General features: G+C 37.1%; 2 protein-coding genes across 2 annotated transcripts in view; both read left to right on the top strand.

Annotated features, from left to right (window-relative positions):
- The first annotated feature begins 1,342 nt into the window (after positions 1-1,342).
- The window catches only part of LOC306834244 (deoxynucleoside triphosphate triphosphohydrolase SAMHD1-like), a 66,254-nt gene continuing 46,585 nt past the window's right edge, over positions 1,343-21,011 (top strand). The window contains exons 1-2 of the mRNA XM_079360080.1: positions 1,343-1,388; positions 4,342-4,380. Of these exons, the coding sequence (XP_079216206.1) occupies positions 4,352-4,380 (29 nt within the window). The 5' untranslated portion in view covers positions 1,343-1,388; positions 4,342-4,351. The remainder of the gene's footprint in view (positions 1,389-4,341; positions 4,381-21,011) is intronic.
- LOC306834203 (deoxynucleoside triphosphate triphosphohydrolase SAMHD1-like) lies at positions 4,481-10,848 on the top strand (the record flags this gene model as incomplete). Its single annotated transcript, XM_079360036.1, has 14 exons — positions 4,481-4,522; positions 4,758-4,918; positions 5,129-5,244; positions 5,606-5,745; positions 6,384-6,518; positions 6,700-6,869; positions 7,023-7,131; positions 7,223-7,314; positions 7,441-7,556; positions 8,059-8,198; positions 8,879-8,956; positions 9,086-9,190; positions 9,315-9,421; positions 10,806-10,848. 14 exons carry the CDS (start codon positions 4,481-4,483, stop codon positions 10,846-10,848), a joined length of 1,554 nt encoding a protein of 517 aa, XP_079216162.1.

Raw genomic sequence — 21,011 nt, forward strand, 5'->3', positions numbered from 1 at the left:
TTGACCTGAGTTCAGGACATATTAAATGTATTTAAATTACAGTTGAGTGTTGAACAGTAAGCTGTATGATCCCAGTAATGGTGTCCTTCATAAAAAGCTTGAGAAACTGCAGCTTTAAACATTGAGGTTGTGTGTGAGCCTTCTATCAATCTCATCGACTGACAGCCTACACATCATGGACTCACACACCAAACGCTTTAAACTATAAAGAAAGTATTCCAAATATCTGAAAGAGTTAGTAATGCAATCCAGGGAAAGAGTATTGAAAGCCAAGAGGCTTTTCTCTCTGGTTCCTCACGTGTGGATGAAAGTATCAGAGTGAACAAAACCAGCTCCACTTTCCTGGGATTTCAGGTCGTTTACTGGGGCTCAGGCTGTTGGGGAAGAGTGGGGGCATTATGAGGGAGAAATCCTTTCATACCTTTGAATTTGTTTACTTTTGTTTATACAAGTGTCAAAGTCAATATACTATAAAGGCTTTTTTATTTTGAGTCGTAGAATGGGGCCACGTTCAAATTATAGTCTAGAATTCACTATGAAACAATACAAAGTACTAGTGTTGTAGTGAGGACCACACTAACATAATGGGAATGATTTTAATGTGATTTTAATGTGATGTTAACATGTAAAGCACTTTGTGCTACTTTTAAAAGTATGAAAAGCGCTTTATAAATAAAGTTTGATTTGATTTGATTTGATATGCTAACGAAGTAAGACATTTAGGGATTGGGACCAAGTCAACACCAAGACCATAAATATGACTGAAAAATCATCCTGCATGTCACTCACTGAGTCAGTAACACCAGGACGGTTGTGGCCGAATTACAGTCATTGTTCTTTTAGAAAGGATCAGGGGTGGTATTGACTGATGGTAATTTAAAAACAAGAGTCTAGAAACGAGACCTTCAAAAGTGATCGAGACTGGTCTTGATTTCGATTACTACAACACAAGCATCTATAAAAATATCTTAAACCAGTAAATACTCATGTTCATTGCACAGGAAAAAGTAACTGAAAGCACGTTCAATTAGGCAATAAGAATTGTACTGGAGTTTAAACTATGAATGTTGGTGTCATCGATGCTGATAAAAGCTGTGTATTCCTTCCTTTGGTTGAATTATTAGTCCACCACAAGAGTATCCTACAATTTAGCCCTCTGGCAGTGATAATTATTTAATTATGTGGCCATTGTTGTGAGCAACGTTGCCCATCCCTGGTCTGACTCAATACCAATTGTGTCTCCATCCAATTTACATCGAGATATTTGACTTTCAGCCACACCTGCTCAAACCACAACCACAACTTTATAAAACCTGTTCTCAGGTCTGCTACTTCGTCTTCCATCGAAACTAAGCTGACCCGCAATAGAGAACAACGGAAACCTCGATGTAAGTTTAAAATGGACCTTTCACCTTACTTTATTTTTATTTTTGTTGATATATTTTGCTTTATTTCCAATACCATGTTTAATGATAGTTTAAAATCAAATTTAGAAACTTACATGAAATTATTCTGATTTGTTTAGCATTATTTATCAAGATCAAGATTTCCTTTTTTTGCTTAATTTGCAGCTAAAATCATTCACAACATCTACAAAGAGGATACAGTTTTACAAACAGATCCTGTGTTCATGACTACGTTCCTTTGTCCCTGTGTTTTGTTTACTTGCTTTACGTTGTTTTGTGCTTTTTATTTTACTGATTTGTAAATTTGTTAACATGACAAAATCAGTAGCATAAACAAGTACCAGATATTACAGTTTAGGTACTTTATTGACTTTTTACAAATCAATAGTCATCTCACATGAGATTACATTTGTCATTTAAGTTTGCTCTGTGTTGTTGCACGGCTAATCAGTTACCAAAATATTTGAGTACAACAGATATTCACCTCCTTTACAAGCTTCTGGATACATCATGTGGCTGGACATTTTCATCATTTTAGAATAAGAGTATTAGGGTTTCTTATGTTTCTTTCCTAAAGTTGTGACAAAAGTACAACAAAGAAAAAGATAAAAAGAACAGTACCTGTTTAAGGTTTTTCTCCAGCAGGGCGTTATTTGTTGGTTAGCCAGTAGTTATTTTTATTTGGTCAAAGACAATGAGAGATGAACATAGAAAAAAAAGAAAACACAATCTAACAATTTATGACCGGAGGGCTTAGGCTGTAGTTTAATTTATTACGCCTCGCCCTGTACACAATTCAGGTAAAGTTTCTTATACACACGAATATAAAGAAACAAAAAAAAGTTGATAATTCTAACATATACAGGAATACCATCAATTCATCTAAAAGGATCTATCTTCATCTATTCATTCCTGTAATCGATATTTCTCAAAAATTATACTGTCTTTTAAATATCCTCAAATTAATAGATGTTTTTAAATGATCGTGCAGGTCATTCCATATATTAACTCCTCTTATGGAAACACGTCTACTTGTTTTAAAATTAGTTCTTATCTTGTGTCTTTTAAACAAAAAAGTTCCTCTGAGGCCGTACGGATTCTCTCAGGGCTCAAAAATGTTCAGAATATACGGTAGAAGATTGCAACTGTGTGCCTTGTATATCACCGCCAGTGTGTTAAGGTTGACAATTTCATATAGTTTAAACAAACCTAATATAAGGAAAATAGGATTTGTTGGTGCGTAAGGGTCTGCATGGTTAACAATTCTGAAAGCCCTCTTTTGAAGTAAAAAAAAAAATATGGTCAATATTTGTTCTATAATTTCCCCACAATTCAGCCCCAAAACTCAGATATGGGAGAATTAGGCAATTATATAACAAATGTATTGAATTGTTGTCCAAGACTGATCTCATTTTGTCAATTATGTCAATATTTTTTGCAAGTTCATTTTCATCAAATGACTAGAGCACAATCAATTGAGCAACACTGACATCTTGTGGCCAGGTGATGTACTTGCAGTTTTCACAGAGTGTTGTAGGTGTAAATCTCGGGCTACATTGTTCACACTACCTCTTGTTGCTCCTTATTAACCTTAGAACACTAACGCTTAAATTAGTAACATCATCACAAATGCCAGGTGATTTTTACACGATATAATATCCCAAATACAAAATACTTGTCAAACTATGTCAGTAAATGTTTCACCAGACTGCAGTAGATGTTCACTGATCACAAGACAGTTGAGATGAATGCTTTTTTTTACTGTCAGTCGAACAAAGTGTTTTATCTTTTAGCAATACCGTTTAGGTCCTTTCTGACTGCTCGTATTAACTTTTTTTTAATTCTGGAGAAATTTGGTTGAAGCAAATGTAAGGCCTGAATTTTGTAATCTTTCCTGTTTTGTTGTCATAATGGCTTCATTTTGTGTGCAGCATTTAATACCCTGTTAGTGTAGTTCACATATTCCAGTCAACTGAATATTCACTTGCTGTTAAGATGACAGGACGACATGAGAACACGAGATTTTTACAGGGTTCTGCAGAATAACATGAGATCTATTTTGAATATTTTTAATCAATCACATTATTTCTTCAACTCCAGTAAGACCATGAAAACTGTAAAGGCTAGAAAAAGGTCATAAGGACAGCTTACTTCCATCCAAAACAAACATTTGTTCTCCTGAATCAATAAAAAATAGGAATAGGAACACACTTTTTATTTTGAAACAGGACATTTAAGATGAAGTCAAATATCCTCTTCAACAAACCAGGCCATGGAGTTGTGTGTTCAAATGTCATTCATTTCATTTCTGTGAGACAGTGTTAGTCAAGATAAGATGTAGGGACAAAAAAATCTGTCATAATCCTTTATTAAAAATCTAAATGTTTCTACAGAAATAACTTCTAATACTGATTTATTTCTAAGATCATGTAATTTCTTCACTTCCTTATTATGTTTTGATTTGTTAATATGCTTTAAGGAATTCTGATGCACTTTCAGTTTTGTTTTCTGAAACGTTTGTTATTCAGATCAATTACAGAAGAGGATCACTATGAGGGCGGTGACCAATGACATAGGTGTGGTGGAGATGTCAGATATTTTCAAACCCTAAGCGTCATATAAAAAAGCCTTAAGCAGCTATTTAAATGACATTTACCAGATCGTCATCAGAAACATTAGCTTGACGTAAATACAACATCTTACAGCTTTAAGACAATAAAGACGGTATAGATAGATTTTTGTTTTTAAGTCAAAGGGAGCTGAGGAAACTTTGTACCTACGAAAAGGACTTGGACAATTAGAGGAAAATTTAGAGGTTTGTTTTCTAGTTATAGTCGTTTGCACTGTTATTTTAAACTCATGGTGTATTTTGCCTTTTAGCCTGAGTAAAACTGAGGTTAAATGACTGTTTTTAACTTCTTCCTCTTTTATCCAGTCCGGGCAAAATGGCAAGTCCAGCTAAAAAGGCAAAAAAGTGAGTATCTCTCTCTTTGTTCAACCAGTTTTTAATATCCCAACATTATACAAATGTTTTTTAAGTTGGAAGTTGGAAGTTTCGCTTGTTCATACTGTGAATGTTCTTTTTCTTTAAATTCTACAGACCAGTCATCCCCAAGGTAAAATATTTTACACACTTTACTAAACATCACAGCACATTTCTGCGGCTGGTGAGAATAAACAGAACAATGAAGGCTTATAGAATACACACCACACAAACACACCTCCACAAAGTTAATATCTGTGTTTATGTATTATCCATTGCCCTCAGGCAAACTTGAGCTGCTCTTCCTGGTGTTGTTTTGTTCGAGGCATTTCATTGTTCTTAGCTTTTGCTTGTTTGTTTTCTTCCAGGTGTTTAATGATCCCATCCATGGTAGCATTGAGTTAAACCCACTCCTCATCAAGATCATTGACACTCCTCAGTTCCAGAGACTTCGCTTCATAAAGCAGCTTGGAGGGGCCTACTTTGTTTACCCTGGAGCGTCTCACAACCGCTTTGAACACTCGATCGGGCAAGTCAGCAAGTTTTCAGATTTCAGCTCACAGGTGACCTCAGTCCAAATAAGGAGAAGACTAGTGGTGGTTTTAATTAAAGCCCTTTGTAAACAGTGCATGTCTTAGTATGGATCTAATACAAACTATAATAAAGCATATTTTCACATTTGTAGCTTTCTATTGAGATAATTGTGTTACAACTTATAAAATATTTCTCTGGTCTAAAGGGTGGCATACTTAGCAGGAGAGCTGGTTACGGCTCTAAAGACAAGGCAGCCGACGCTCGACATCGATGACAAAGACATCCTGTGTGTTCAGATTGCTGGCCTCTGTCATGACCTGGGTGAGTAATGCACCCCTTTTCAATATTATACTAACGGTTTATGAATTTTAATTGTTGGGTATGTAAAGAGTGAATTAAAGGTGAAATGATGCAGAAATAACCTTTCCATCTTTCAAATAAACAATTGCTGCTACATAAACAAAATGTATGACGGTGGTGTGGTCTGTAAAGGGACTGTGATAAGAACTTTTAGAAATACTTCCAAATGAATGTCTTTCTTGTAAGAAATACCATCAAGCTGAGATTCAGGAATAATCCTTCCTTAACTCAAACATCTTCCCCAACTCGACAGCTTAAAAAATGACAGACTGTATAATCTGCACAGTATCAGTGAATTCCTCCTGTATTTATCTATTTCAAGGTCATGGACCCTTTTCCCATCTGTATGATATGATGTTCCTCCCCAAAGCATGGGAAAAGAAGAAAAAAGAAATTGAGAAATTGAAAGGAAAAACAAAACCGGATGAATTGAAGAAACTGGAGGAACTGAAGAATTGGAAGGTAAGAAGAAATGTTTATTTGGTATCAGACAAATGAGATACTGAGTAACAGCAAAACTGAAGCACATGTACATTTTACACTTCTTTAGAACCACAATCCAGCATGTTCTACTTTTGTTTGCCTCCAAATAAAATGTGATTACACACATTTCCTAGATGGCTCAACAACTTCTGTAATAACAATGAACTGTGTAGTTTGTGTTGCTAAATGACCCATGTACTTTACTCTATTATGCCAACTATTTATCTGACATGTTATTGCTTTCCAGAAGATGCATGAGATTTTATTTAACGTTTTTCAAGCCTTAATCACCGAGGTTAGGAGATTTACATAAATCAAAAATAATATTTGTCTTGAAAGAAAGACCGAAGGCTGGGAATGGGTTGGGTTCAGCTAGCTAACCCTGATACAGACTGTTAGGATTTTGTATACAATAAAGTCCACAGAAAATTGTCTTACATCAAATCATTTGTCAAATTCTGAGAAACTTTAGGAACTCTGACATTTACCTTTTTTTTTTTTTTTTTACAAACACAAGTTTTGAGATGTTCTTTGCAACTGTGGGGAAACTAAAGTATGTGGGATTATTTTATTTATATTTTGAATCTTGTGTTGATACATTTGTGTCTGTCTTGCAGCATGAACAGGGTTCTTGTGAAATGCTTGACCACCTGCTGAAACAGAATGGAATTGAACTTGGACTAACACCTGATGACATGACATTCATTAAGGAGATGATTGTTGGACCTCCACAAGAAGCTCAAGGCCGGAAGGCAAGTTCAAGAAGTCTTTTCTTAACAAAATTCTATATAAAAGTTTTTGTTCTGCCTAAAACTCAGATCTGAAATTGGACCCTCTATTTATTTTGTCATGCTTTAATTTATACATATATTATTTTGTTAACATTTTTGCTTTGTTATCTCTATTTTTGTAAAATGGTCATTTTCTTTGCAGTGTAAATTCACTGACAACAACACGTCAATAAAACTGGTCCTGATTCACTTTGTGTTGTCATCCCTGCAGTGGCCGTACAAAGGGCGTAAAGATGAAAAGGCCTTCCTCTACGAAATTGTGTCCAACAAAAACACCGGCATTGATGTGGACAAGTTTGACTACTTGGCCAGGTCAGGTTTTAATGTTAGGATGTCTGCTTAGAATAGAGTATCTGTCTGTATGTCTGTCATCTATCTATCTAGGGCTGTAGAGCAATTCTAAACCCTGAACAATGCATTAATACACCGATTGTTTTCACATTGTCTTAATCTGCCTCTCCTCAGGGACTCTTACCACTTGGGGATCAAGAACAACTTTGACTATCATCGCTTCTTGAAGTTTGCCAGGGTGTGTGAGGTTGATGGCAAGAAAACCATCTGCACCAGAGACAAGGTGCTGATAACCTTGAGCTTGTAATCAGATAAATAAAAGCAATCTGATAATGTCATTATTTATGACTAAACTACAGTCCTAACCTCAACAGGAGGTGGACCATATGTACGACTTGTTCTCCACAAGATACCGTCTCCACCAAAGAGCCTATCAGCACAGAGTAAACAAAGTCATAGAACATATGTAAGTGCCTGCCTTCAGATGTTAGTACTCCAAACATAAGAGGGGTCTCCTTCTGATTTAGCTTCTTTAATCTGCATCATGATTCACTAACTCATCATTAATAATATGTTTGATATTAACAAACAGGATTGCAGAGGCTTTTTTGGAAGCAGACGGTCACATTGAGATTGAAGGATCAGAAGGGAGGCTGTTCACTCTCTCTACAGCCTTTAGGGACATGGAGGCCTACACAAAGCTCACAGGTGTGTAGATCTGAATGTGTGCTGTTAACTATTGTTTTTTTTAAATTGAGGGCAATTCAGACTTTAGAAGTACCAAGACATTATAATGAATGACACCCAACAATCTGAAAAGGAATTTGTGTGAGCAAAGTTTGAGCAAAGTTAGTTTGAGGATTTCACAAATCCAGCCTTAAGCATCCTGAACAACTGGCTGTCATGAACCTTTGATATTTAGAACAGAATAATACTTTACAAACAGTCTGACATATTTCAACACTTTTTGGAAAAACACTTTGTTAGATGCAGCTTTGTGTCAGGTTAGTGGCTTTTTAGTTAATTTACTGTTATGCTATTTATTTATCATGCATTTGTTAAAAGATACATCAACCAGACTGTTACATTGGTTGTAGTTATTTATAAATCAACATGCCAAGTCTTACAATTTATTGAGTGTGTTTGAATTGAATTCACACATTGTTGTGTTTGTAATTATTGTTTGTTTGCTTGTCTGTTACTCTATTAGACAAGGTGTTTGAGGAGATACTACACTCTTCCCGCCCGGAGCTACAAGAGGCAAGGAAGATTCTGGAAGACATTGTCTCTCGAAAGATCTACAGGTCTGTTGGTGAGACAAGGCCAAAGAATTCCATCCAGGATTATACAGTAAGTCACTGTGTTCTTGTTTTCCATTACATTTATGTATAACACATGATCTATGCACTGATATCACAAAGCTGGATAATGTTTACATTGCATTTTTACTGTCTCCAGCATTTTATCTTGCCTGTGTTGTTATTATTTAACATGAACAGAAACACTATTGAACAGCTGTTCTTTTTGAAATGTAATGTGGACTGCATGGCAGCTTGAAAAGTCAGTCAGTATCACATATGAGTCAAATAAAGCTGCATGATATCGGGAAAACTAAGTTATCTTGTCACGTTTGTAAACTTACAATTTGTATTATCATTTGGATCTTTAAGTCTATTTTCTTCTTCATATAAGAACCCTTATACGTTGAAAGCAAATCAAGACCCTGTGACAGTAACTTCTAAGCAATGAACAGTTCATCATCATACACTGCATGTGATCACTTCAACCCTACACCTTATGAGCACATAGACTAATGCACGTCCTGGGATGTTACCATGGCACTTCTGCACAAAGCAAAAATGATGCTTAAATCAAATCATGCAGCTCTACAGTCAAAACTATCTACACTCAGTCGGGCAGTTTTTTGAGTGAATAAGAATTAAATTCCAAGTTGCTCACATTGTCAATTTAAAATCTATCTATCTTTTTTCACCGTTTTTTTTTCTTTTTCTTTTTGCTTCCTTGACTAGAACCGGATTCCTGTCTGGAAAGAAAATCTGGCTCGAGCTGTAGAGGACAACCTGACACCAGAGGACTTTGAAATCCAGGTCTTTTTTTCCATCTTTCTTTCATCTCACCTTTTTGTAAAATTTGGGATTTTTGTTGATTGTTTGATTTGTAAGATGTTGCTGAATTTGTTATGACACACATCATTTTACTCTCAACCTTGTTTTTAGGTCGTTAACATGGACTATGGCATGAAAGACAAGAACCCTGTCAAACATATGCACTTCTACAGCAAAAATCAGCCTGATGTGGCAATGCCAATGTCCATAGATCAGGTCATAACTTAATGTTGATAAAAACATGTTTTATGACAATCTTTCTCCTGTTTATTTGGTTAAATATTTGTAAGGCAGCTTATGTCACCATAACTCAAATTCAAGTTGCTGTCCTTCTTTACAGGAATCCAGGATTCGCACAACCTGCTTTTCTGAGCAGCTGATCAGAGTCTTCTGTAAGAGGATTGATGACAAGAGTGTGCAGGCTGCCAGACAGCACTTTGACCAGTGGTACAATGATTTTCAATCCTTAATAATCTCCAGATGTTAAAGGATAAATCATCACTAATATATAAAATATTAGCTGTACATGCATCTTCAGCCTCCAGTCTTCCTTTCAGGTTAACATGTGCTGGTTAAGCTCTGCTCTCATTGATTTGCTATTTTAACTTGACACAGCCTGCACACATTTATCAAATCAAAACACTGCCAAACTGAGCCACACTATAACATGCTATTGGTCCTCTGTCCTGATTAGCATCCAGGTTAGCCTTACAGGTCTGTAAAGTTGGACCTGTGTAGGACTCTGGTTTGGGCCCCTCAGGTTAAGACAGGTAACACCTGCCTGGAAGTGAAGACAAAAGATTTAACACTCCCCATGCTGACTGTCTGTATTCATAAACCAGCCTCCTCCATTTGAACAAATAGGAGATGGGTTTGAATTCACATTAGAATTTTTTGAATGGCAGCAAATAATTACACCTGCTGCCTGCTCTGATTGTCATTTAAAATATATAAAATGGAAATTTGACCCAATTCTGTGTCACACCTTTAGTGACAACTTCATTCAAACACATGAACACCATTTCTTTATTCCATTTGAAAATAAAAGGCCAATAAGAGCTCATTTACATGTCTGCATGTGAGGCCAGGTCTGTGCAAATGTACATGCATTGCATCTCTGGCAAACTTTAGATGTTTTGAGATCACTCTGGCGAGGGCAGAATCTGCACCTCTTTTTTGGAGGAGCAGCAAGGCGAGGGGGAGCTGCTGCAGGGGCCAAAAAGACACCTGCTAGTTTTACTAGGGGACACTGAGACACTTATTTGTTTACTTGTAAACTGTATGGGGCTTTACTAGTAAACTAGGAAGGTAAAATCTAGAGTGCCTAGTTGACATTTTAGCTATTACTAGTTAACTAGTAGATATTTTACACCTTACTAGTGAACATGTACTCGTAAATTAGAGCAGTCCTCACTAGTGCAGAAAACTGAGCTTTGTTGTTGTTGTTGTTGTTGTTTTTGTCATAACTATTGCTTGATCCCACACACCAATGATGTTTTGTAAAGCATATGCTGTGACAATTTGCTCCATTGTCCAACTTTTTGCTGCGGTGTCTAGCCGACCCTCAGAGAAGAACAGGAGTTAGACAATTCATTAAAACACCAATACTTTAATCAAATTACTTTATATTTAATCATGAAGAGCATAGTATCGAACACAAAGGGGAAATGAAATGAAACCTGTACAATTAAAAACAGACTTATAACAGAATGAGTTCAATGGTAGATTGTTTGTTAAATAGAACAATTTCTGCTTCAGTTTATCTCTCACTAGGTTTACTCTTCACTGCTTTCTTTAAAATGGATGTACTTGTCTCTTCATTAATGTGCAGGTCAGTGATGGAGCCAGATCTGGTTGGACCTGAGGCTAATTAGACCGATCCTCCTGAAGCTGATGGAAATGGCTCAAACCATGAATAACAGTGAATTATTTCACATTCAGAACCAGGACTCATGTTTTTCTAGCTTTTAATCATATACATGCTGTTCTGTTGTTTTAAATTGATCGTTTAAAATTCAACTTTCATGTTGACTCCCTTCTGCATAAAAGGCTCAGTGTGTTTGTTACACTTCTATCAAACCACAAAAAAACAAAAAACAAAACAACATCTAGGATTTGATCAAGAAATAGGTGGATGCATTTTTTTTACATTTCTTTATAGGTTGTATTCTTCTTTGTTGGGGGACATGTAAAGCACTTCCAACATGTGTAACGGAGTAAATATTTGACTTGTGGTTTTATTCAGGGATGAAGGATACTCAGTGGTGTTTTAGTTTTGATGTTATTCTTTGAAGACTGAGACTAGATTAGATGAGATGAGATGAGATTAGATTATTTGTCTTTGAGTGGTGTTTAACAATATATGATCATGACTGATGTTTTGGTGACTGGTACTATATAATACTATGTTTATTATTACCAAACAATATTAATCTGTTTTAAAATATATCTTATTTTGGGCATGTTTTATATTGTCTTCTTCTTTTCAGTTTATAATGAATCTTACTTTACACAGTTTAAGTGGACTTTTAAGTGACGTTGTAATTGTTTGTCAATTGGTTCTTACATAACACATCTATTAGAACCTTTCAAGTGTATTCCTGTTGTGATGGGTTTATATAACATGTGCATGTATTCAAAATAAACATCAGAGGAAATCCTGTGTTCAACGTTGAATAATCTATCGAACTACATTTGGGTTGTTGACAAAACAGGGCTTAAAAATATGTTTTGGGCTTGAGTACTCAGTGGAAAAGGACTCCGCATTTTATTAATGCCTGCAGGAAATTCAAATCTGTATCATTGGACACGACCTTCTCCATGAAGGGATTTAATGATTGGAAACATGCATAAATAAGGATGCAGCTTCAAAAGAACATTTAGCCTGTGAAGCAATTTAGAGAGATTAACAAAAATGTAGAGAGACAGGAAAAGAGATTTCCACTCTTAAATTCAGAGCAACTGGCTCGAAACAGATACTACATGTCCGCTGTAATTGATATGCTGGAGTTTTGAGTGGTAAATCAATTTCCATTACGTGGAGATAATGCTGGTTTTGCCAGTGTGCTGGATGATGATAGCTCCACAGGGCTGTTTTTGTCTCTCTTTGAGTACAGCATGCGTAAAGACCATGAACTGAAAAGGATTACAAACACGAATCCCACAGAATGCACGATACCAGCCCACAGATACCAAACGAGATCATCGAAATGATGAGCAAACTCGTGACAGAGGAGATAGAGAGACAAGTCGGTAAAGTGGATGGCACACGGGATCCTTTAGGCCAAGAAAATACATCTGTAGTTGTGCGTTTGGTCGACAAAAACTACGGTGTGTGTGAGCGCCTCTTGGTAATGGCCCCATCAAAGAAAGGTGATGCAGAGGCTCTGACAGGTGTCATTATTGATGAGCTCACTAGCGCTAGACTCAGCACGGACAGAATCCTGAGTCAGGTTTATGATGGCGCATCGCTCATGTTGGTGGTGTGCTGAAATTGCTCCATAACAGGTTGGATCGTAACATACCATATATTCACTGCTTTAATCACCAGCTTCATCTTGTTGTGCAACGATTTTTTGCTGTACAATTTCATCAGGAAGCAAAATGTGGCTATTCTGTACAAAGGCGATACCCTGAAACGTCTCTTGGACCAGAGATGGACTGGCCACTTGGCAACGGTTAAAGTTGTGATGAAGAGTTTTCCCGATATAGCCACATTACTGACCGAGGTGGAAAACACACGAGGCCTCGGAGTGGAGGTGCGCGTCAAGGCTACGGGGCTTTCTTTTCATTGCGCGCCTTGTTATCCTCCTCCAGCATCAGCCACCGAGGCTGTGTCGGTGACCGACCCTGGTCCAAACAAGAGAAGACGCACAATTAGAAAGAACCTCCGCGGATTTGTAGTTGAAGAAACAGTTGGTCAGTCACAAAGTGACAGACGAAAAGACTGAGTTCATGAGATTGTTTTACAGTGTTATCCATGCTGTGCAAGGAGAGATGGATGTTTTGGAGAGCGCAGTAGTGAGCTCAGCTTTGAACCCAGAGGCAGAACTCAGAGACCCATCAAAAGTAACCCCTCTCCTGGTATTAGCTGGAACTGATGTGGTTGAATCTGAATATATTGTGGCTCGTGAGTTCCCGGTGAAGAAAATAACTGACACCCCGGTTCCCCCCGAAGCTGGAAAATGGACAATAGCCAAGATCCTCAGCACGTTCCACTGTGCACTACAAGCAATGCTGACTGTTCTCACAGCATAAACACCCTCGCCTTAACTTTAGGAGCTTCCACAGCAAGAAAGCAAAGAACGTCTTCTCTGAACATCGGCGCATTATGCTGCACAGACGCAAGGCTCAGCTGATTCAGCTTTCTTTTGAAAAGGACCTCACTCACAAATTTAAGACAGATTGGAAAGAGGATTTGATGAGGAGTTTCTCAATGGAGAAACGTCGCCTCCAGCTGTGCTGAGAAGGGACTGGCAAGAGGACAGCGCTGCGCTCCTGCCACAGTCTCTGTGCTTGTGCGTCTCATGTCAATGCATATCCTCTGTTGATTGCTTTAAATGTACATCTAATACAGTATGCTGTATAGTCAAGTGTTTAATGGATATTCATAAATTGTTTCTATGTAGGTGTAGGCTATACCAGGTCATAATGATGTCGGCTATGTTTAACTTGATAAACGTGTTAAACGTAGCCGACAAAACGCGCTGCGTGAATACAGTACGGGATTATTAAAAAATATATGTGCTGTAGGCTAATCATAATTATGTCCCCCGATACATTTCATATGCCCCCCCCCCCCCCCCCCCCCCCCCCCCAAGACTGAGGTCTGGCGACGGATCTGGGCACCCCCACTATGAAACTTTAAGTTAAGAATATGGGTGCTCAAATATCTGATTGATTTTTGTTATAGTACTCTGCACTCATTTATTGTGTTATTTTCATGGTTTTCTTCTTTATTGTAACTGTTGGTTTCAGAATGAAGGTTTCATCTGTTTATGCCAATTTGTGACCGATTTGTTTTTCAAAGGATTCATTTGTGTCTTGTGCATTTACCAAGTGTCCTCAATATAAAAAAAAGAGATAGTGATAATATGCTGCAAAGGGCCAAGGATCAGAGTTTAATCTGGGGCCAATGAAAGAGGACTGGACATGGAGCTCACCCTCAAATCACTGAGCTAAACCAGGACCCCTGAAGGTCATTGAAAGTTCAAACTGGAGCCACACACCACCAGGAAACAGAATTGTATTCAGTTGAATCATTTTATTTGTAACATAAATGACGCGTTCTAAAGAAAGAAAGAATTGATTCAAATATTTATATTTATCCAAATAAATCATACGGACAATCTTCAAATTAAGTTGTATAGTTGTTCATATTATAATTAATGTCAATTCTTTAAACATAATCCAAGAGTAAAAAGAAATCTTTAACTCACATTGGCTGTGAGAAAGTTGTAGCTTTCTTGCATTAACTGTACTGGATCCTATTGTGTGAAACCCGCTGCAGGTGATCTGTAAGAATCACACGTCTTGAATTTCCACTGGTTTATTTGTTTCTGATGATTCAGTGGTTCTGTATAAAGCATACACAAAACAATTAAGTATAAATAACCATATTAAATGAACATATTTCATCATATAAACAAACTCTTAATTAACGAATGCAGTTCACAGCAAAGAAATCGTATGACAGGCTCATGAGTATATCACAAAGCCCATTTATATACATTAGTAAAGCAACACTGCCATCTACTGGACATTATTCAGTGGCTACCTCGCTAAATGCCACGAACGTGCCCTGATAATTAAACAAATAAGTAAGGCTACAATGCAGGCATTCAGTATAATTACTTATCAACAACATTGCTCAAACACCACCCATAACTGAACTATAGTCTCTATATTGCCACAGTCACAAAGCGCACATGATATATTTGACAGAAGTAGCACAGTTAGCTGCTAACATATATCCACACAGTGCTGAACACGAACCTGAGCTACATGAGCTTAGCAGGCAAACATAACATGCATTGTCAAATACTCCAGAAAAGCTCAATTATATATTTTAAACACGTTCACTCACTTGCGCTAGACGCACTTCACATCAGACAGCAACTGGGAGGGACTAGCATCACAGAGAACTGAGACGAGTTGAGACGTGTTTTGTGGCCAGAGTCAAAGCAAAACTGAAAGTAAAACTTATAAAACACTGGCGAAAACGTCCACTCGAGGGCGCCTTTTTCACATTGGTAGTCATTCAAAAGACACAAGGCAACAACAGCTGTCCATCATGGAAATGTTTCGGAACAAAAGGAGAAAGAGTTTCTTCTGACCTTTATTTATAAAGCAGGAGGTTCTACGTGTACACCTAAACACTGCATGGTGTCTCCTTGTGGTGTGGAAGGGAAATGATTTGTATTTGATGAGGAATAGGACGTCTGAGTTTGAGATTTGATTAGATTTTTGGATAGAGGATTATCGTAAGGGGACTTGTTTTGTAAAATTCACAGTATTGATCTGAGGTATACTTAAGCTCAGTTTTGAATCACCTGATTTCATGTTCTTGAATTAACTGGATGCTGGCAGATAGATTTGAGACAGAGCCAGGCTCCAGGTATCAATGGTCTTATCTTACACGATGGTAGAAAGAAATTTAACTTGATCTATTTCTTCTTCCAGCTGGACAAATACTGACACTTTGTCACACCTCTGACGTGTCAAAGCATTATATGCCAGCTACTTCTCTGGACAAACCAACAACACAGTGTCAGTGAATGAACTTTCACAATCCCACATTAGGTGGAGTGTTCTTTACTGCTGCTCTGTGTTTTTGAAGGACAGGTGTGTCCACTCCTATGTTTTTTTTTATTGTGTTCAGTCAGATGTCTAATGATTCTAATTGTATGTTTCAAGTTGAACTTGTTTAGCTTCAGCTTTATAAGGTGCACTATAAAATGTGGGTGGAGACATGTGAAAGTTGTAGAAGTGAAACAATTCAATGCTATATTTTCTGAACTAAATCCAGAACTTTACTCAAAGAAAAAAAGGGTCTCTTGAGCACTTTATAGAGCTTCAAAGCTACCAGAGTGACAGTGTCACTATGGCGGGTGCCCCACCATAACTTCTCACGTAGCATTTTATCTTCAAACAGTGTTACAGCGATCACATTTAAGGACAATTTGTGTGTAGAGTTATGAACATATACCAATGAATCTGTACACTTCTCCAACTTTCAAAAAAAAAGAAAAAAAAATGGATCCCAGGAACACTTTATAGAGCTTCAAAGTCAAGAAAAGAGTCAAGTCTCCTTCTTCTAGTGATATGAGTTTTGTTTGTGGCACCATAGAGTCCTGTCATTTCAAACTTTCAGTAGGTAAGGAGTCACAATAACACTTTTCTTTAAAATGTTTTTTGGGCCTTTTTGTCTTTATTAGATAGGACCACAGAAGAGAAACAGGAAATGTTGGGAGAAGAGAGTAGGGGGTGAAATACAGCAAAGGGCATCGGTCACATTGGAAACCCACGACTGCTGCGATGAGAACTATAGTCTCTGTACATGAAATGTGGGACATAGCCGCCAGGCCATAGAAGAGTGGTACAACAATCACATTACACAACTACAAAATACTTTTCAGTTTAAGTTTTACTTCTCTTTACCTTGAAGTGTAGGTTTAGGTTAGCATGAGGCTATCTGAATCTATAAAGGCTATTTTTAGATTGTTTTCTAAATGGTTCACCAAACTGCAGTAGATGTTCACTGATCACAAGCCAATTGAGATCAATGTTCTTTACTGTTAGTCGAACAAAGTGTTAAATCATTTAGCAAAACCGTTTGGTCCTTTCTGACTGCTCGCATTTAACTTTTTTTATTTTGGAGTAATTATTTCCAAACGAATGTAAGCCTACATTTTGGTAGTGTAGGCTTACATTCGTCCTGGTAGTGTAGTTCACTTATTCCAGTAGATGTAACTGTAACCAGTTATTTTCTATTCTTGTAGAGATTTTTTACAGGGTTCTACAGAATAACATGAGATTTATAGGATGAAGATTATTATAGATAGATATTTTTAATCAATCATATTTTTTCTTCAACTCCAGTAATACCATGAAAACTCTAAAGGCTAGAAAAAGGTCACGAGGACAGCTTACTTTGTCCACTAGACAAAGTAAGAGGCCCAAGCTGTTTTTTTATTTCTCTTTGCTATTTGGGCTTATTGGAACCTAATTAGTATAAACACTAAACATCATCTTTTGACATGATGTACTTTTAGAGAAAAATGATGTCCACATATGTGGACTCTGGGTCCGAATTTCCATAAAACACAATCAAGTCAACTTTGTGTAATTGAATGAAAAACTCCTTTATTTCCACCTTGAACACAGCAGTATTTTTCACATCTGCTTTTGCATGTATTAATAACACATACGCACATTTTTTTAACATGTTTTGAATATCAGAGAGTAAAAACAATTTGGAACATTGCATTTTAGCCCCTTTTGAACAGTTACAACTACTGCATGGATCAATTGAAAAGCTGCAAACAGTTGCAGGATGACACTGTATGCCTGTAACAAAATATAAAACTATAAAAAATATATATTTTTAAAAATTTGACATTTCCATCATGCTACTAACGTGTTTTGAACGACAGTAAAAAAAAAAACCAACAACAAAAAAACCCCCATAAAAAAATCATAGTGTAATCACAAAAATGTTGCCCCTCCCTTTTTGACAGTCACAGTATGGCTCTTGTGAAATGTTGTATTCAAAATGTAAAAAACAAAACCCAGGATATGTGAAAGGGGCTCAGGAATGAGACCCTCATCCTCACTGCTGATTTGCTCCTGTGGTGATGGTTGCTAATTTTCATCCAGAATGGGATCATTACTGTCAGACAAATTCAAATCTAAATTGTCGCCATCATTTAACCCAAGTAGCTCCAAAACTTTTTGCACAAACACTCTGGAAATAAAAACAGGACAAAATCAAATACAAATATCAATGTCATTCATGTAGTTATGTATTATTTATTAGTAAATTATTTCAATAGTACTGTACAATGTAGCTGCTACAGCTTTTAACTGCACCAGTTAGCTGCAAGCTAGTTTAGTTAACTAGCATATAACATTTTACTGACATTTTTAACCCAACTAATCTATGTATGTATATATGTTTAGTGATTGAACTGTTTAGTGATTGAATTTGTTATTTATTTTAGATAGTAACTCTTTTTATCCAGTAATGTAATTAGTGTGTATGTGATAGTTTTAAATGCAATGTAATGCTTTGGAGTGTACATACTTTGTATGTTGACAACAGCCTGCCCAAGAACTGCAGGTGGAAATTAGTGCTACAACCTGGTACAATGCATCTCTCCTTTTTGAGGTTAATGTATATTGTACACTGCCCCTGTTCAAATAAATAAAACAAACTAAAAAAAAAACTATTACAGTTAGACAATATACAGCTTTTTAGCTGCACCAGATACTCATTTTACATGTGTGCATGTTTACTAGCATATTAGCTTTTTCGAGGAGCTTGAGACCCAAAGTACACATATGTGTACATCATGTTTTGCAACATGCTAAGTTCTTATTTTTACATTTAAAAAAAAAAATAGCTCGTCATAGTAAGTGTCCAACACTTGTATAAATATCTAAATAAGAATAAGCCAGTAAATAATATGGGACTTCTTACCTGGTCGATGTCACTGTAGACTGTGACGTAGACGTATCTGTGTACGGAGCTGCGACTTGAATCGTCCCTTGTGATCAATCTTAGGTCAGTCTTAGGTCAGTCTTTTACCGTAGCATGTTAGACTCTTCTGACACCACCAGATGGCAGTGTAAGTGCCCACGTACTTATCTATAATGGCCCCAATTTAGCAGTGAACACGATTGTGGACATAAGACCTAAAAAGTGTTGTCCACGTATGTGGCCGCTGAGCCTGAAGAGGTATCCAAATTAAACATATTTCATCTCCTGGTTCAATTAAAAAAAAAAGAAAAAAAAAATATGAACACACGTTTTGTCAAATCTCTTCAACATGGAGAGATTTGGCCATGGAGTTTTGTGTACAAATGTCGTTCGTTTCATTTCTGTGAGACAGTGTTAGTCAAGATAAGATGTAGGCACACAAAAAAATCTGTAATAATCCTTTATCAAAAATCTAAACGTTTCTACAGCAATAACTTCTAATACTGATTTATTTCTAAAATCATGTAATTTCTTCACTTCCTTGTTATGTTTTGATTTGTTAATATGCTTTAAGGAATTCTGATGCACTTTCAGTTTTGTTTTCTGAAATGTTTGTTATTCAGATCAATTACAGAAGAGGATCACTATGAGGGCGGTGACCAATGACATAGGTGTGGTGGAGATGTCAGATATTTTCAAACCCTAAGCATCATATAAAAAAAGCCTTAAGCAGCTATTTTAATGACATTTACCACTTGTCAGATCATCATCAGAAACATTAGCTTGACGTAAATACAACATCTAACAGCTTTAAGACAATAAAGACGGCATAGATCGATTTTTGTTTTTAAGTCAAAGGGAGCTGAGACAACTTTGTACCTACGAAAAAGACTTGGACGATTAGAGGAAAATTTAGAGGTTTGTTTTCTAGTTATAGTCATTTGCACTGTTATTTTAAACATAGGATTTATTATGCCCTTTAACTTGAGTAAAACTGAGGTTAAATGGTCTGTTTTTAACTTCTTCCTTTTTTATCCAGTTGGTGGCAAAATGGCAAGTCCAGCCAAAAAGGCAAAAAAGTGAGTATCTCTCTCTTTGTTCAACCAGTTTTCAATATCCCAAGATTATACAAATGTCTTTTAAGTTGGAAGTTTCAGTACTTGTTCATACTGTTCTTTAAATTCTACAGAGCAATGTTATGGAAAATTTTACTCCATGTGTACTACGAAGGTCTCATAGAATCTGTCATATGAAATGTATCTGAAATGTCTTAGAATACGACATGCACAGCATATTGGGTGTTTTGTTTCCCATCAGTTTGTTCCCTTTATTCTGTTTCTCACACTCTGTACATGTGGGAAGAGTCGCCCAGGCTCATTCTCACTGGACTCCATCTCCTTCTTAGCCTTGGGAGATGGTAAATAGTCATGTAGTCTCTTCTCTCACACTAGGGGATAGATGGCGCCCTGCCAGGTGGGCAGTGTCTCTATGTGGCGTGATGGGGAAGTGATCTGTGTAATGTGATGGAAATGTATAAGTTTTCATGTTTGCCTTTTCTCGGGGCCTCTTTCTCTCCTCACCGTGTGAGAGAGGGGTCTTCGAACGCTTATCTTGCCTTCGAATAAATGTTCGTTGAGACCAGATCGATCTTGGGCTTCCTTTTTGAATAGATCTTCTCACTCTTTCTTTTCACTCTTTGGTAATGGGAAAAATTCCACAACAATTTGGCGTTGTCGGCAGGATCCAGCGAGCTGTTACACGAGGGGAACGGGAGAACGGTGCTTGGCCAGCCTGAGGAAAAAAACTCAGTCCACCTGTTTGAACAGGGGAGCCGGAATCTCGTTTCCTGCGTCTACGGCCGCCTGGATCCAACGGACTTGATCCGAGAGAATACTGGGTGAGATACTATTCCAATCATAATTATGGACTCTCTGGGAAAGGGAAGACGGGTGTTTTTATGATTTCAAGCACTATAAAGAGAGAAAATCAGGGACTTTCCAAGGAAAAATCAGTGCTCTTATGATATCAAGCACAATAAAATTTGAAATACCGGAGATTTTCCAGGGGGAAAATTGAGTGTTTTTATGATTTCATGCACTATAAAGAATAGAAATCCGGGATTTTTTCTTGGAGACTCAGTGTTCTTATGATTTCGAGCACTAAAAAATAGAAAAGGAATCAGACTTCCCAGTGGGAAATTCAAGGTGCTCTTAGTATTTCAAACTTTAGGAAGCTAGGAGCTCTGGATTTTCTCCGGGGGACTCTCAGTGCTCTTATGATTCGAGCACTATAAAAGTGAAGAATCAGGGGACTTTCCAGGGATGTTCAAAGGGTGAG

Source organism: Symphodus melops (genome assembly GCF_947650265.1).
Source record: "Symphodus melops genome assembly, chromosome: 13".
NCBI classification, from domain to species: Eukaryota; Metazoa; Chordata; class Actinopteri; order Labriformes; family Labridae; genus Symphodus; species Symphodus melops.